General features: G+C 53.0%; 1 protein-coding gene across 3 annotated transcripts in view; it reads right to left on the bottom strand.

The window, feature by feature from the left end:
• Positions 1–6,403: 6,403 nt before the first annotated feature.
• The window catches only part of NBEAL2 (neurobeachin like 2), a 246,062-nt gene continuing 234,078 nt past the window's right edge, over positions 6,404–18,387 (bottom strand). For all 3 annotated transcript variants that reach the window (XM_040355232.1, XM_040355233.1, XM_040355234.1), the window contains 4 exons: positions 18,045–18,206; positions 12,946–13,094; positions 11,181–11,316; positions 6,404–6,908 (listed from right to left, as the gene is read on the bottom strand). In XM_040355232.1, coding sequence (XP_040211166.1) covers positions 6,807–6,908; positions 11,181–11,316; positions 12,946–13,094; positions 18,045–18,206 — 549 coding nt within the window. In that variant the 3' untranslated portion in view covers positions 6,404–6,806. The remainder of the gene's footprint in view (positions 6,909–11,180; positions 11,317–12,945; positions 13,095–18,044; positions 18,207–18,387) is intronic.

Raw genomic sequence — 18,387 nt, 5'->3', positions numbered from 1 at the left:
CAGGTCGAGTAGAACCAATCTCATAGGATAAGGTTGAGAAATACTGGTCGAGTAGAACCAATCTCATAGAATGAGGTTGAGAAATAGCGGTCGAGTAGAACCAACCTCATAGAATGAGGTTGAGAAATAGCGGTCGAGTAGAACCAATCTCATAGAATGAGGTTGAGAAATAGCGGTCGAGTAGAACCAATCTCATAGAATGAGGTTGAGAAATAGCGGTCGAGTAGAACTGATCTCATGGAATGAGGTGGAGTAATACCGGTCGAGTAGAACCAATCTCATAGAATGAGGTTGCGTAATACCGGTCGAGTAGAACCAATCTCATAGAATGAGGTTGAGAAATACTGGTCGAGTAGAACCAATCTCTGAAGGATAAAAATATATATTTTTTTATTGAAATGATTATTTACCACCGTCACGGGTTCGGCCAGGGTAACTGGCTTGTATTTTTTTTTTCGCAGTTGGTTGCACCATGGGAGGGGAATGTACTAAAATTCTTTCCGAAACAAGAGGCAGCTGATGCCGTTGAAACAAGCTTGATAAGCCCACCTCCCCGGTCTCACCAAACCCAACACAAAGCCATACCCCTGATGCCATCACACACAGAGTTTCCTCCCAACGATTATCCCAGTCTGAGATCTCTCTCTGATTAAGCCCACATAGGGTGAAATGTGTCAGTTGGGGAGGTTTGTAGGTGGGGACTGAGTTTGTCTGTGCTGGATCAATAAAGTTGCAAGTGTGACGGCATTAGGGGACGACTGTGTTGGATTTGGTAACACAGGAAGGTGACCTTATGAAGTATGTTGCACAAAGAGTCCCTATCTACAGACCGCCCCACTAACGCATTTCACCCTATGCAGGCTTAATCAGAGATCTCAGAATAAGTCAGTTTGTAAATGGGGGCACTTTTTGTGCATCTGTGCTGGATCAATAAAGTTGCAAGTGTGATAGCATCAGGGTGACGACTCTGTGTTGGATTTGGTGACACGGGAAGGTGGGGTTAATTAATCAGTTCCACCCCGGAGGATTTTCCCCCTTAATGACCAGGCCATTTTTTTGCGATACGACACTGCGTCGCTTTAAACTGACAATTGCGCAGTCATGCAATGCTGTACCCAAATAAAATGTATTTTTTTCCCCACAAATAAGAGTTATTTTTTTGGTGGTATTTGATCATCTCTGCGGTTTTTATTTTTTTGCGTTTTAAAACAAAACAAAAAAATTATGACAATTTTGAAAAAAATATATTTTTTATTTTACTCTTTGCTACAAAATCCCCCGTTTTAAAAAACAAAAACAAAAACAAAATTTGTTCATCAGTTTAGGCCAATATGTATTCTTCTACATATTTTTGGTAAAAGAAAAAAAAATCTCAATAAGCGTATATTGATTAGTTTGCGCAAAAGTTATAGCGCCTACAAAACGGGATAGATTTATGTATTTTTTTTTATTTTTCATTTTTTTTTTACTAGTAACTGCAGTGATCAGTGATTTTTATCGGCACTGCGACATTATGGCGGACACATCGGACACTTTTGACACCATTTTGGGACCAGTGTCATTTTTACAGCGATCAGTGCTATAAAAATGCACCGATTACTGAAAAATGACACTGGCAGTGAAGAGGTTAACCACTAGGGGGCGATCAAGGGGTTAAATGTGTTCCCTCCAGGGGCCGACTGACCATTGAGTCACTCGGGCACTGCCCGAGGGCCCCATGCCACTAGGGGGCCCCATCAGGGTTGCCAGGCTCACTAAAACCAGGGACAGTGTGTAAAAATGTATGTTTTTTTTTCTATATCTGTCCCTGATATGTCCGAAACCGACATGCTTTTGATGTGAAAATCCCAAGATTTTAGCTGCACTGCCTCCTGGCGTGGTGGCCATCTGTAAGCCCAGGGGCCCCATTAACTTCTATTGCCCGGGGGCCCCATGAGTTGTAAGTCCGCACCTGGTTGCCTCATGTGTGTTTCTAACTTTGGAGGGGGATGTGACCGACTGGAGGAGACAAATCGCTGTTCCTAATTACTAGGAACACACGATCTGTCTTCTCTTCCCCTGACAGAATGGGGATTTGTGTGCTTCCACACACAAACCCCGGTTCTGACTCTCGTGCCCGCGATCGTGGGTGGCAGGACATCGCGGCTGCACGCATTGGATCCCCGTCGTGCAGCGGGCGCTCCTGCTATGGTTCTTAAAAAGGAGCCAACGTACAGGTACGGCGATTTCGCGGGAACGAGCCTACCTGCCGCCGTTGGCGTATGAGTCCCCCACCAACAGACCGCCCAACCTGGCACATTTCACCCTATGGAGGCCTAATCAAAACAATCTCAGAGTAGGACAGTGTGCTGTAGGTGGGGGGGGGGGGGGTCATTTTTGTGCATCTGTGCTGGGTCAATAAAGTTGCAAATGTGATGGCATCAGAGTAGGAAGGTTCACAGTCCAAGGACCCCGGCTATGGAACGCTCTACCCGTGGACATCCGCTTGGTAGAAAACCATCTGGCCTTCAGGAAGAAGCTTAAGACCCACCTCTTCTAAAGACACAAAGCCGACACTGGCTGCAAAAGCGCCTTGAGGCGATTTAGTTTGCGTTTTTAGCGCTATACAAGATATTCAAGTAGATTCTGTATAGATTTGGATATCTCTCCACCCCCCCCCCCTCCCTTTTCCATGGGGCAACCAACCATGGCAAAAATTCAAGCCAGTTACCATGGCCTCACCCATGATGGAACATATATAATCATTTCAATAAAAAGTTCAGATTTTTTTTATGTTTCAGAGATTGGTTCCACCAAACCAGAGATTCTCAACCTCATTCCTTATGCATCTCCCACAGGAGGTGGGGACTCAATTTACCACCCCATTGGGCCCCAAGGGCAGAGAATCTATTATTAAGGCCATAGGCGTGCGCCTGGGCACACCCTAATCCTGGGGTTGGCAACCCGTCAATGGTGGGCAGAGGACAGGTAAACCGCAATCCTTCCTTACCGACCCTCAGAACCTGCACAGGAGAGGTGGCGGGGGGGGGGTGGAATTTTGTGAAACCGATCTGTATTTTCCTCCTGCAGCAGCTGAAAGTAGGCTTCTCCTCCTCTCCCTTTTGTCAACATTCAGCTGCCACAGGAGGAAAATATAGGGGATCGGTACTAATATATGCCACCCCTCCTTTCCCTGTTCCTCTTCCTTCTGTTGCCCGGGTCCCCCATGTGCTCCGTTCCTCCCATTGTTTCAGGGTGGAGAGTGGGAAAGAGGCCAGTAAATATGTTAAACGCATAATGTGTTGGAGCTTTGGGGCGCACACCCTAATGCTCACCTATGGGTGGGTCAATCATGTTTCGGGAAATTTTTCTTAGATAAAAGCTGTCGTGAGTACCAAGCCATGGAAATGGATTCAAAGCACCTGTGCAAGGTGAAGGGCATCCTGAAAACATGACCTGTTGGGAGTTCTTGAGGACTGAGGTTGGGCACCACTGCATTAAAGGAGGATCTGTTCTAGTGGAAGATCGAACTGAATTCTACAACCTCCCTGCTGCTGGCTTAAGAAAACCAGTGGCCCAGCGACAAACTGTGGAGGCCAACAAGTCAATTGTACAACTTTATTGTTCCAGGGCGAACTGCATGAAGACCTTCTCCTCCGATATGTTTAACCCAACCCACTTTGCTTAATGGTGGAGAAATTATTACTAACCTCTTGCCACCCACATAACACATAAAAAGAATGTGGGGTTTAACACCCACATGCTGCATATATGCGCCAATGGACGGTAGAGTTTCCTGTGCCAAGTGCGTTCTCATTGCACACTCCCAGCGTGGTTACCCAATGGTCAAAGGCAGCTCCAGATTTCTAGTAATGACCAGGAGCCAATGGAACCAGCTCCCTAACATCCAATCACAGTGCTCATGTAATCAGGTAGACCTTCCCGCCCCACCGGGTGTAACAGCCCAGTTTAAGGGACACCAGGGCTGGGAAGATAGGGGTTATGCCCAGGGGTGGGTGAAGCGCATCATTGGAGGAGATCCCAGGCATGTTTTGCTGGAATAATAAGCATTGGACCTCATGGTCTGCCAACGCCGGGGGAGCTCAAGGTCTGCCAACGCCGGGGGAGCTCAAGGTCTGCCAACGCCGGGGGAGCTCAAGGTCTGCCAACGCCGGGGGAGCTCAAGGTCTGCCAACGCCGGGGGAGCTCACGGTCTGCCAATGCCGGAGGAGCTCACGGTCTGCCAGCGCCGGGGGACCTCACGATCTGCCAACGCCGGGGGACCTCACGATCTGCCAACGCCGGGGGACATCACGATCTGCCAACGCCGGGGGACCTCACGATCTGCCAACGCCGGGGGACCTCACGATCAGCCAACGCCGGGGGACCTCACGATCAGCCAACGACGGGGGACCTTGCGATCTGCCAATGCCGGGGGGAGCTCGCGGTCTGCCAACGCCGGAGGAGCTCACGGTCTGCCAACGCCGGAGGAGCTCACGGTCTGCCAACGCCGGAGGAGCTCACGGTCTGCCAACGCCGGAGGAGCTCACGGTCTGCCAACGCCGGAGGAGCTCACGGTCTGCCAATGCCGGAGGAGCTCACGGTCTGCCAGCGCCGGGGGACCTCACGATCTGCCAACGCCGGGGGACCTCACGATCTGCCAACGCTGGAGGAGCTCACGGTCTGCCAGCGCCGGGGGACCTCACGATCTGCCAACGCAGGAGGAGCTCACGGTCTGCCAGCGCCGGGGGACCTCACGATCTGCCAACGCCGGGGGAGCTCACGGTCTGCCAACGCTGGAGGAGCTCACGGTCTGCCAACGCCGGGGGAGCTCAAGGTCTGCCAACGCCGGGGGAGCTCAAGGTCTGCCAACGCCGGAGGAGCTCACGGTCTGCCAACGCCGGAGGAGCTCACGGTCTGCCAATGCCGGAGGAGCTCACGGTCTGCCAGCGCCGGGGGACCTCACGATCTGCCAACGCCGGGGGACCTCACGATCTGCCAACGCCGGGGGACCTCACGATCAGCCAACGCCGGGGGACCTCACGATCAGCCAACGACGGGGGACCTTGCGGTCTGCCAATGCCGGGGGGACCTCGCGGTCTGCCAACGCCGGGGGGAGCTCGCGGTCTGCCAACGCCGGGGGGAGCTCGCGGTCTGCCAACGCCGGAGGAGCTAACGGTCTGCCAACGCTGGAGGAGCTCACGGTCTGCCAACGCCGGAGGAGCTCACGGTCTGCCAACGCCGACAGCCGAGGGAGTGATCCACTGTAGAGGAGCAACGTGAAACCTTTACTTGAACTGCCCTCCCCCATGGGTTCCCCCAGGACAGGAAGTGACGCCAAGTCGCCCCCAAGACAGGAAGTGACGCCAAGTTGCCCCCAAGACAGGAAGTGACGCCAAGTTGCCCCCAAGACAGGAAGTGATGCCAAGTCGCCCCCAAGACAGGAAGTGATGCCAAGTCGCCCCCAAGACAGGAAGTGACGCCAAGTCGCCCCCAAGACAGGAAGTGACGCCAAGTCGCACCCAAGACAGGAAGTGAATCACTTCTGGGGTATTTCAACCCACATCCTGTTGCGTCTCGGGGCCAGGAAGTGAAGTTAAACCCTGTTTAACAGGAATTTAGATAGAGAAAAAAAACCTTTACAAGATTCCCCCCATATCTATCCAAGTAAAAAAAAAAAAAAACCCTTGCTTGAAGACTACTTTTACCCATGTGATTTTAAAGACAAGTAACGGGTGAAACATATGTAACATCTAAAAAAAAACACACAGCAAGGAATCGTAAAGCCATTACCACTCCAAACTAGGGGCCATGTAACAATTCTGTTTAGCCGAGTCAAGGGGCTTTGTAGCTCAAGTGGGGAGATCACCCTACACACACACCAAAATCGGATCAGTACCATCAGTCCTGCATTATCAGCCCAAAGAGGAGAATCTCAAACAATGGCAAAAAAAATAAAAAATAAAATACAAACTGCACATTTTCTTTTTGTTTACAATCAAAATTCAGTCCCTGCACCACAAAAAGTGTCACGTTTTGGTCCTCGAAACAATTTAAAAAAACAATCACTCTAAAATCCCGACATATATTCTACCCCCCCCCTCCCCCCCCACATAGTATAAAGATCCCCTCAAAAGACGAGAAGAGAGAAAAATCAGTAACAAAAGCCCCCCCCGGAGGCTCGGGTATTCCTCCGCGCCCCCCGGAATCAGCAGGAAGAGACGGCGGGTACAGCGACCTGCGCCGCACACGGAACGTCATTGATCAACACATTGCAGATTGCAACAAAAGTTTTAAGTGCAAGTTTCACGTTTCCCCCATTTTTTTTTTTTTGCTGAGCCGGCCTCGGCCGGAAAAATAAATTTAGTAAAAACGTTACAGTGTTCCGCTACAAGAAAAAAAAAGGAAAAAGTGGATTGTTTAAAAAAAAAAAAAAACAGCAGCCGGGCGCTGCAAAAATACGCATCAGGCCGAAGGTCCGAAGCAGCAAGGAACCCTCAGCGGTCCAATGTACAAGGCCGTCGTCCGTGCGACACTTCGAACTTTTGCTGTTACTGTTGCAAGTCTCATTATTGACCTTTTTTAAAAAAAAAAAAAAATGTCTTTGCGGAGGCAGTGCAAGGGCCTCTTCTAAGGCAATCGGTGGTCCAGTGTTTCTGGAGAAAGGTGCGGCGGGTGATTGCATCACATTCAGACATCAGTTCATGCCCAGGGTACCATCCTGCACAGGATTCCCCAAGCCCATCCCCCCCCGATCCATGTAATCTGAGCGGCTCGGAAGGGGGTGCTATTTTACTGCAGACCACAAGAGATGATCTTCTTATGGTTCACTTGGTCTCCGTTGGCCTGTATTCGGTCTCTCCAGAGGAGACTTGCGATATCCGGCGTGTTGAGCCCCAGAGTTTCCTCGTAAACTGCCCCGTCTTCACCTGCAAAAGAGCAAGGAGAGTATGGTGAAGTTTAATGCATGTACAAATGTGTTCTACATTAACCATCTGACTGCCGCCTAAAACCACTGCTTCATGCTTCTACAGAGCTGGGCTCCCTGTGGAGGAGCTCCTGGTGTGCCAAAGCTGGAGGACCTCATGGTGTGCCAAAGCTGGAGGACCTCATGGTGCGCCAAAGCTGGAGGACCTCATGGTGCGCCAAAGCTGGAGGACCTCATGGTGTGCCAAAGCTGGAGGACCTCAAGGTCGGCCAAAGCTGGAGGACCTCATGGTGTGCCAAAGCTGGAGGACCTCATGGTGTGCCAAAGCTGGAGGACCTCAAGGTCAGCCAAAGCTGGAGGACCCTAATGGTGTGCCACAGCTGGAGGACCTCATGGTGTGCCACAGCTGGAGGACCTCATGGTGTTTCAAAGCTGGAGGACCCTAATGGTGTGCCAAAGCTGGAGCTCCTCATGGTGTGCCAAAGCTGGAGGACCTCAAGGTCGGCCAAAGCTGGAGGACCCTAATGGTGTGCCACAGCTGGAGGACCCTAATGGTGTGCCAAAGCTGGAGGACCTCAAGGTCGGCCAAAGCTGGAGGACCCTAATGGTGTGCCACAGCTGGAGGACCCTAATGGTGTGCCAAAGCTGGAGGACCTCATGGTGTGCCAAAGCTGGAGGACCTCAAGGTCGGCCAAAGCTGGAGGACCTCATGGTGTGCCAAAGCTGGAGGACCTCAAGGTCGGCCAAAGCTGGAGGACCTCATGGTGTGCCAAAGCTGGAGGACCTCAAGGTCGGCCAAAGCTGGAGGACCCTAATGGTGTGCCACAGCTGGAGGACCTCATGGTGTGCCACAGCTGGAGGACCTCATGGTGTTTCAAAGCTGGAGGACCCTAATGGTGTGCCAAAGCTGGAGGACCTCATGGTGTGCCAAAGCTGGAGGACCTCAAGGTCGGCCAAAGCTGGAGGACCTCATGGTGTGCCAAAGCTGGAGGACCTCAAGGTCGGCCAAAGCTGGAGGACCCTAATGGTGTGCCACAGCTGGAGGACCCTAATGGTGTGCCAAAGCTGGAGGACCTCAAGGTCGGCCAAAGCTGGAGGACCCTAATGGTGTGCCACAGCTGGAGGACCCTAATGGTGTGCCAAAGCTGGAGGACCTCAAGGTCGGCCAAAGCTGGAGGACCTCATGGTGTGCCAAAGCTGGAGGACCTCAAGGTCGGCCAAAGCTGGAGGACCTCATGGTGTGCCAAAGCTGGAGGACCTCAAGGTCGGCCAAAGCTGGAGGACCCTAATGGTGTGCCACAGCTGGAGGACCTCATGGTGTGCCACAGCTGGAGGACCTCATGGTGTTTCAAAGCTGGAGGACCCTAATGGTGTGCCAAAGCTGGAGGACCTCATGGTGTGCCAAAGCTGGAGGACCTCAAGGTCGGCCAAAGCTGGAGGACCTCATGGTGTGCCAAAGCTGGAGGACCTCAAGGTCGGCCAAAGCTGGAGGACCCTAATGGTGTGCCACAGCTGGAGGACCCTAATGGTGTGCCAAAGCTGGAGGACCTCAAGGTCGGCCAAAGCTGGAAGACCCTAATGGTGTGCCACAGCTGGAGGACCCTAATGGTGTGCCAAAGCTGGAGGACCTCATGGTGTGCCAAAGCTGGAGGACCTCATGGTGTTTCAAAGCTGGAGGACCCTAATGGTGTGCCAAAGCTGGAGGACCTCATGGTGTGCCAATGCTTAAGGAGAAAATTAGCCCCTTTTTAGACCTGCACTCACACAGCCGAGGGAGTGATCCACTGTAGAGGAACAACGGGAAACCTTTGCTTGAACTGCCCTCCCCATGGGGACCCCCAGGACAGGAAGGGATGGCACGTCGACCCCCCCCCCCCCCAAGACAGGAAGGGACGGCACATCGACCCCCCCCCCCAAGACAGGAAGGGACGGCACGTCGACCCCCCCAAGACAGGAAGGGACGGCACGTCGACCCCCCCAAGACAGGAAGGGACGGCACGTCGACCCCCCCAAGACAGGAAGGGACGGCACGTCGACCCCCCCAAGACAGGGACGGCACGTCGACCCCCCCAAGACAGGAAGGGACGGCACGTCAACCCCCAAGACAGGAAGGGACGGCACGTCAACCCCCAAGACAGGAAGGGACGGCACGTCGACCCCCAAGACAGGAAGGGACGGCACGTCGACCCCCAAGACAGGAAGGGACGGCACGTCGACCCCCCCAAGACAGGAAGGGACGGCACGTCGACCCCCCCAAGACAGGAAGGGACGGCACGTCGACCCCCCCAAGACAGGAAGGGACGGCACGTCGACCCCCCCAAGACAGGAAGGGACGGCACGTCGACCCCCCCAAGACAGGAAGGGACGGCACGTCGACCCCCCAAGACAGGAAGGGACGGCACGTCGACCCCCAGAAGACAGGAAGGGACGGCACGTCGACCCCCAGGACAGGAAGGGACGGCACGTCGACCCCCAGGACAGGAAGGGACGGCACGTCGACCCCCAGGACAGGAAGGGACGGCACGTCGACCCCCAGGACAGGAAGGGACGGCACGTCGACCCCCAGGACAGCAAGGGACGGCACGTCGACCCCCAGGACAGCAAGGGACGGCACGTCGACCCCCAGGACAGGAAGGGACGGCACGACACCCCCCCCAGGACAGGAAATGACGGCATATCTCCCCCCAGGACAGGAAGGGACAGCATATCTCCCCCCAGGACAGGAAGGGACAGCATATCTCCCCCCAGGACAGGAAGGGACGGCAAGGGAAACTCATAGGCGGGGAAAGTGATACTCATGGGAGGGGAAAGCAGCTAATTAAACAGCTCGCTGAGTGCACTATATACCAGGTGTAGAGAGTACATAGAGCTCAATGGCTCCTAAAATGGTCCTCCAAATCCGCCAGTTCATATTTTTAGGATACTGATATAGTTAGAAAAATAAGACTGCTGGGACACTAGTTACTCCAGCAGTGCACTTGTTGGGTAACCTACACAAACTTGGCTACTTGGAACCTTAAAGCCTCGTACACACCACTAGTTTGTTTGTTTTTTCCAACGCTGGGTTGAAAAAAAAAAAAAATACAAAAACACAGATGGGAGCCTCTGTACTAGTAATCCGATGTTAGTACAGCGATCTCCCGCACTATGCTATTGTGTTCTGACAGGGGGACGGCCTCCCCGCCAGAACACTCCAGTCAGTGCTCTCAGCCATTGGCTGCCAACGCTGATCAGGAGCCGGTCAGCTACTGGTGTTCTAGCATGCTCGGCCGGCTTCTGTCGGAATGACTGCCATACCCGTGTGTGACTGCCATACCCGTGTGTACTAGGCTTAACAAATTTTGGTCACTGGGATTGCTACCTATAAACATGTCTTATTTTTCTAACCATATCAGTATCCTAAAAATATGAACTGGTGGGTTTGGAGGACAATATCAGGAGCCAATGAGCTCTATGTACTCTCTACACCCGGTATATAGTGCACTCAGCGAGCTGTTTAATTAGCTGCTTTCCCCACCCATGAGTATCACTTTGCCCGCCTATGAGTTTCCCTTGCCGTCCCTTCCCGTCCTGGGGGCGACATGCCGCCCCTTCCCGTCCTGGGGGCGACATGCCGCCCCTTCCCGTCCTGGGGGGTCGACGGGCCGTCTCTTCCCGTCCTGGGGGGTCGACGGGCCGTCTCTTCCCGTCTTGGGGGGTCGACGGGCCGTCTCTTCCCGTCTTGGGGGGTCGACGGGCCGTCTCTTCCCGTCTTGGGGGGTCGACGGGCCGTCTCTTCCCGTCTTGGGGGGTCGACGGGCCGTCTCTTCCCGTCTTGGGGGGTCGACGGGCCGTCTCTTCCCGTCTTGGGGGGTCGACGGGCCGTCTCTTCCCGTCTTGGGGGGTCGACGGGCCGTCTCTTCCCGTCTTGGGGGGTCGACGGGCCGTCTCTTCCCGTCTTGGGGGGTTGACGGGCGTCCCTTCCTTCCTGTCAATAATAATTGGTGTCTCCACTGTAAGATTTCCCTTAAACTTTTGTTTTGGTGACAACTGTAAAATATTGGATTTCCCATGCGATTCCATACCAGTGACAATGGTCACTAGGACAATTATAGAGGGTGGATCTCACCCGTGGGCACACAGGGATACCCGACACAGATTCTAATCCGCTGTAAAGCCAGAACCTGTTTTGGATGGCGTTTGATCATTTAAATGGCTTTCAAAGGGTTACCGAACTTTCAGCCACATGCAAAGAGAGAGAAGAAGTTTTCAGTGGAATGTCTCCACCACCTACCTCCAGGGGCTGCCCAGCTCCCACCACAATCAGCTTCCCATCCTCCAGACCCACCAGGATATGGCTGTTCTCTTTGGTGACAGACACGCAGTGCACCGGGACCTTCATCGGCAGTGGACTAACGGCCGGAGCGAGGCTGCAAAGAGAGAAGAGTCTCATTAGCTTTAAGCTGAAATAAATTTTGCTTTCCCTGGTTCACCCGCCCCCTCCTTCCTACTCTACCAAAAAACCCTGGTAATGGAAGAGCACATGTCCTGCTCCTCTTCCCTCCAGGATGAAATGAGTGGCCGAACCCGAGGCCCAAAAATGAGCGGCCAAACCCGAGGCCCAAAAAAGAGCGGCCAAACCCGAGGCCCAAAAAAGAGCGGCCAAACCCGAGGCCCAAAAAAGAGCGGCCAAACCCGAGGCCCAAAAAAGAGCGGCCAAACCCGAGGCCCAAAAAAGAGCGGCCAAACCCGAGGCCCAAAAAAGAGCGGCCAAACCCGAGGCCCAAAAAAGAGCGGCCGAACCCGAGGCCCAAAAATTAGCGGCCAAACCCGAGGCCCAAAAAAGAGCGGCCAAACCCGAGGCCCAAAAAAGAGCGGCCAAACCCGAGGCCCAAAAAAGAGCGGCCAAACCCGAGGCCCAAAAAAGAGCGGCCAAACCCGAGGCCCAAAAAAGAGCGGCCAAACCCGAGGCCCAAAAAAGAGCGGCCAACCCCGAGGCCCAAAAAAGAGCGGCCAAACCCGAGGCCCAAAAAAGAGCGGCCAAACCCGAGGCCCAAAAAAGAGCGGCCAAACCCGAGGCCCAAAAAAGAGCGGCCAAACCCGAGGCCCAAAAAAGAGCGCCCAATCCCAAGGCCCAAACATGAGTGGCCTTTGGCCAATCCCAAGGCCCAAAACATGAGTGGCCAATCCCAAGGCCCAAAACATGAGTGGCCAATCCCAAGGCCCAAAACATGAGTGGCCAATCCCAAGGCCCAAAACATGAGTGGCCAATCCCAAGGCCCAAAACATGAGTGGCCAATCCCAAGGCCCAAACATGAGTGGCCAATCCCAAGGACCAAAAATCAGTGGCCAATCCCAAGAACCAAAAATCAGTGGCCAATCCCAAGGACCAAAAATCAGTGGCCAATCCCAAGGACCAAAAATCAGTGGCCAATCCCAAGGACCAAAAATCAGTGGCCAATCCTATAGCCCAAAAAACAGTGGCCAGTCCTATGACCCAAAAACAAGTGGCCAATTCTAAGGCCCAAAAACGAGTGGCCAATTCTAAGGCCCAAAAACGAGTGGCCAATTCTAAGGCCCAAAAACGAGTGGACAATCCTAAGGCCCAAAAACTAACATGGTGTTGGGAGTGGAGGAAGTGATTAACCCTGTATAAGCTCCGATACCATCTGACATGGAGCTTACACAGCATCATCAACAGCCTTCCTTGGATGCTCAAAGCCTGGAACTATGACAGACCACACGTTCTCTTCTAATAGAGGACTATTGGAATGATGATCTCATTCTTAATGCAGAAGACCCTCCATGGCTCTCAATTGGAAAGATGTCAGCAGTCATGGGAAAAGGACGTTTGTATCATCTCCAGAACTGATGCAGGTTGGTTTCTTCTGCCAAGTTGGCCTAATTACCTTCCATATATATATATATATATAAAGTAGATCCCGGCACAGGTTTAGAAATTCCTCTGAGCAACAGACATTCATTTATTATAGAGTTTGCACCGATAGCCGACCAAGGAGTTAAATTAATATTGTTATTTCTGCTCGGTAGCTTCTCACCTGCGGAGGTCTCGGATCTGTAGGGAACATTGTGCCGTGCCGAGTACCACAAATTCCTCGGTGACACAGAGCGCCGACACTTGCTCATCCAGAGGCACCGAAGACAAGTTCTTCCCGTTCACCGAGTACAAGTGCAGAGAAAACTTGTCCTGCAACGAGAACAGAACATTTTTATTTCACTTAATAACTAAAAGGTTTAGAAGCTCCCCGTCCCCGGTGATAGATTTGGTCCTCTCCTGAGTACAGTCTGGTATGAAGGGACTTGTTAAGGGCAGCCATCCCCAGCCAGAGTTCCATGGAACCCTAAGGCTCCCCTAGAGCCGGGGTCTCCAAACTTTCCAAACAAAGGGTTAGTTTACTGTCCTTCAGACTTTACGGAGGCCAGACTATGGCCAGCGGGAGTAAAAAGTGTCCTGGCATCAATAGGAGAATAAAGTGTTTCAGGTTTGGTGGTCAGTGGAAATAAATTGCATAACTCCAGTGGTTAGTAGGAGGAGGAATAGTGCCCCATTGTTGGTATTAATTTGCATAATAATGCCTTATCAATGGTATTAATGGAGGGGAATGGTGACCCATTGTTGGTATTAATGGGAATAATGATGCCCTATTGATGGTATCAATGGGGGGGGATGGTGCCCCATTCTTGGTATTAATAGGGTGAAATGCTGCCCCATCCTTGGTATTAATAGGGTGAAATGCTGCCCCATCCTTGGTATTAATAGGGTGAAATGGTGCCCCATCCTTGGTATTAATATGGGGAAATGGTGCCCCATCCTTGGTATTAATAAGGGGGAATGGTGCCCCATCCTTGGTATTAATAGGGGTGAATGGTGCCCCATCCTTGGTATTAATAGGGGTGAATGGTGCCCCATCCTTGGTATTAATAGGGGTGAATGGTGCCCCATCCTTGGTATTAATAGGGGGGAATGGTGCCCCATCCTTGGTATTAATAGGGGGGGAATGGTGCCCCATCCTTGGTATTAATAGGGGGGGAATGGTGCCCCATCCTTGGTATTAATAGGGGGGGAATGGTGCCCCATCCTTGGTATTAATAGGGGGGAAATGGTGCCCCATCCTTGGTATTAATAGGGGGAAATGATGCCCCATCCTTGGTATGAATAGGGGGAAATGGTGCCCCATCCTTGGTATTAATAGGGGGGAATGGTGCCCCATCCTTGGTATTAATAGGGGGGAATGGTGCCCCATCCTTGGTATTAATAGGGGGGAATGGTGCCCCATCCTTGGTATTAATAGGGGGGAATGGTGCCCCATCCTTGGTATTAATAGGGGGGAATGGTGCCCCATCCTTGGTATTAATAGGGGGTAATGGTGCCCCATCCTTGGTATTAATAGGGGGTAATGGTGCCCCATCCTTGGTATTAATAGGGGGTAATGGTGCCCCATCCTTGGTATTAATAGGGGGAAATTGTGCCCCATCCTTGGTATTAATAGGGGGAAATGGTGCCCCATCCTTGGTATTAATAGGGGGAAATGGTGCCCCATCCTTGGTATTAATAGGGGGAAATGGTGCCCCATCCTTGGTATTAATAGGGGGAAATGGTGCCCCATCCTTGGTATTAATAGGGGGAAATGGTGCCCCATCCTTGGTATTAATAGGGGGGAATGGTGCCCCATCCTTGGTATTAATAGGGGGGAATGGTGCCCCATCCTTGGTATTAATAGGGGGAATGGTGCCCCATCCTTGGTATTAATAGGGGGGAATGGTGCCCCATCCTTGGTATTAATAGGGGGAAATGGTGCCCCATCCTTGGTATTAATAGGGGGAAATGGTGCCCCATCCTTGGTATTAATAGGGGGAAATGGTGCCCCATCCTTGGTATTAAAGGGGGAAATGGTGCTCCGTTGTTGGTTTTTAACAAGGAGAATAGTGCCCCATCATTGAGAGGGGCCATCACCCTTTTCTGCTCCACCATGACTGTGCCCCTGTGTACAGAGCCAGCTCCATAAAGACATGGTGTGACCAGTTTGGTGTGGAGGAACTCCAGTGTCCTGCACAGAGCCCTGTCCTCAACCCTACTGAACACTCTTGGGATGAATTAGAATGCCGATTGTGTGCCAGGTCTTTTTTCTGGTGCCCAATGTGTGAGCCAGGTCTTCTCATCCAACACAAGAACCTAATTCCCCTCCAAAATCTTGCAGAAAGGCTTCCCAAAAACTTTGAGGGTGTTACAGCCACAATGAGGGGCCAACTCCATATTAATGGCCGTGGTTTTGGAATAGGATGTCCAACAACTCAACCTTGTGGTAACAGTTTGGTGAAGAACCTTTTCTGTTCCGGCATAACTGTGCCCCCGAGTACGAAGGCCAGCTCTATAAATACATTGGTGTGACCAGTTTGATGTGGAGGAACTTGTGTCCTGTACAGAGCCCTGACCTCAATCCTACTGAACACTTTTGGGATGAATTGGATCAATGGCCACAGAGAGGGGAGCAACTCCGTCTCAATGGCCACAGAGAGGGGAGCAACTCCATCTCAATGGCCACAGAGAGGGGAGCAACTATGTCTCAATGGCCACAGAGAGGGGAGCAACTACGTCTCAATGGCCACGGAGGTTTTATGGCAATTTTATAATTTTTTATTTCTTACTAGTAATGGCGGCGATCAGCAATTTTTATCGTGACTGCGACATTATGGCGGACGCATCGGACATTTTTTACACCATTTTGGGACCGTTGTCATATTTACAGCGATCAGTGCTCTAAAAATGCACCGATTACTGTAAAAATTATACTGGCAGTGAAGGGGTTTAAGAGACCTAGAGAGTGCTTCTAACTGTTAGGGGGTGTGGCTTGCCGTGACACGTCACTGATCGCCGTTACCGATGACAGGAAACGGACGATCGGTGACATGTCAAGGGAAGGACAGGGAGATGTTGTGTTTACACTGACATCTATCCCCATTCTTCAGCTCTGTGACCCAATGGCGGGACACCAGGGGCGGACATCGAGTCCGCGGGTCCCGCAGGCACGGTCATGAAGCTCACGACAGGGTTGCCAGCTGGCAAATTAAAGGGGACGCATACACGCCCAGGGGCAGACTGACAACTCATGGGGCCCCCGAGCAATGGGAGATTATGGGGCCTCCCGGGCAATAAGGAGATTATGGGGCCTCCCGGGCAATAAGGAGATTATGGGGCCTCCCGGGCAATAAGGAGATTATGGGGCCTCCCGGGCAATAAGGAGATTATGGGGCCTCCCGGGCAATAAGGAGATTATGGGGCCTCCCGGGCAATAAGGAGATTATGGGGCCTCCCGGGCAATAAGGAGATTATGGGGCCTCCCGGGCAATAAGGAGATTATGGGGCCTCCCGGGCAATAAGGAGATTATGGGGCCTCCCGGGCAATAAGGAGATTATGGGGCCTCCCGGGCAATAAGGAGATTATGGGGCCTCCCGGGCAATAAGGAGATTATGGGGCCTCCCGGGCAATAAGGAGATTATGGGGCCTCCCGGGCAATAAGGAGATTATGGGGCCTCCCGGGCAATAAGGAGATTATGGGGCCTCCCGGGCAATAAGGAGATTATGGGGCCTCCCGGGCAATAAGGAGATTATGGGGCCTCCCGGGCAATAAGGAGATTATGGGGCCTCCCGGGCAATAAGGAGATTATGGGGCCTCCCGGGCAATGGGAGATTATGGGGCCTCCCGGGCAATGGGAGATTATGGGGCCTCCCGGGCAATGGGAGATTATGGGGCCCCCAAGCAATGGGAGATTATAGGGGCCTCCCGGGCAATGGGAGATTATAGGGGCCTCCCGGGCAATGGGAGATTATAGGGGCCTCCCGGGCAATGGGAGATTATAGGGGCCTCCCGGGCAATAGGAGATTATGGGGCCTCCCGGGCAATGGGAGATTATGGGGCCTCCCGGGCAATGGGAGATTATGGGGCCTCCCGGGCAATGGGAGATTATGGGGGGCCTCCGGGCAATGGGAGATTATGGGGCCCCCCCCGGCAATAGGAGATTATGGGGCCTCCCGGGCAATAGGAGATTATGGGCCCCCCCCCGGCAATAGGAGATTATGGGGCCCCCCTGGGCAATAGGAGATTATGGGGCAATTATGGGGCCTCCCGGGCAATGGGAGATTATGGGGCCTTCCGGGCAATAGGAGATTATGGGGGCCCTGGGAGATTATGGGGGCCTCCGGGCAATAGGAGATTATGGGGCCTCCCGGGCAATAGGAGATTATGGGGCCTCCCGGGCAATAGGAGATTATGGGGCCTCCCGGGCAATAGGAGATTATGGGGCCTCCCGGGCAATAGGAGATTATGGGGCCCCCCCCGGCAATAGGAGATTATGGGGCCTCCCGGGCAATAGGAGATTATGGGGCCCCCCCCCCGGCAATAGGAGATTATGGGGCCCCCCCTGGGCAATAGGAGATTATGGGGCAATTATGGGGCCTCCCGGGCAATGGGAGATTATGGGGGCCCTGGGAGATTATGGGGGCCTCCGGGCAATAGGAGATTATGGGGCCTCCCGGGCAATAGGAGATTATGGGGCCTCCCGGGCAATAGGAGATTATGGGGGCCTCCCGGGCAATAGGAGATTATGGGCCCCCCCCGGCAATAGATTATGGGGCCCCCCCCGGCAATAGGAGATTATGGGCCCCCCCGGCAATAGGAGATTATGGGCCCCCCCGGCAATAGGAGATTATGGGCCCCCCCGGCAATAGGAGATTATGGGGCCCCCCCTGGCAACCCTGATGGGGGCCCCCCTAGTGGCATGGGGCTCTCGGGCAGTGCCCAAGTGAACAAATGGTCAGTCCGCCCCTGTACACGCCCCATTTGCCCAGCCGTGCCATTCTGTCGATGTAAAAGTGCGTGCGGCAAGCGGTTAAGGGGTCTTCTTCTGATTGACCCTCAAGGAATACATTTTAGTAGGGGGGGGGGGGGGTCGCTTATGACCTGAAAATTATTTTGTGGGTTCCTCTGAGGTGAAAAGGTTGGGAAATGCTGTAACAGAGGAGGGCGGACTCTCACTTTGCGCACACAGCCAGTTATGAGTGACAGACGGCGGCGCAGACAATGCAGAAAGTCTAAACACACATTGCGGAGGGATATGCTGCATTCGCGTCATTCTGACCTTCAGGGAGCTCCGGCCTTCGATGGTGCTCTGGAACACAATCTGCCCCTCCAGACCCACAGCCAGGTGGGAGATGGTCAGAGGAAGGGAACTCTCACAGGGGGGCCTAATACACCTCAAAAACTGCCCCCTCCGAATGGTGAATACAATGACGGTGCCGTCCTGAAAGAGAAAGGGGGGGGGGGGGTTATTTAGAAAAACTTCACATTGATAACAAAACAAATAAGAGTGTATCTAAATCCAAGCCAAGCTTTGAATAGAGTGGCGAAATGTTAAAACACAGATCAGGTTTGCATTGCTGGCTGTGTCCCCACCAGTGGCGGCTTGTGCTCAAAATTTTTGG

This window comes from Rana temporaria, chromosome 5 (assembly GCF_905171775.1).
Source record: "Rana temporaria chromosome 5, aRanTem1.1, whole genome shotgun sequence".
NCBI lineage: Eukaryota > Metazoa > Chordata > Amphibia > Anura > Ranidae > Rana > Rana temporaria.
Note: the sequence above shows the minus strand (reverse complement) of the source record. Positions and strands in the feature narration are given on the sequence as shown.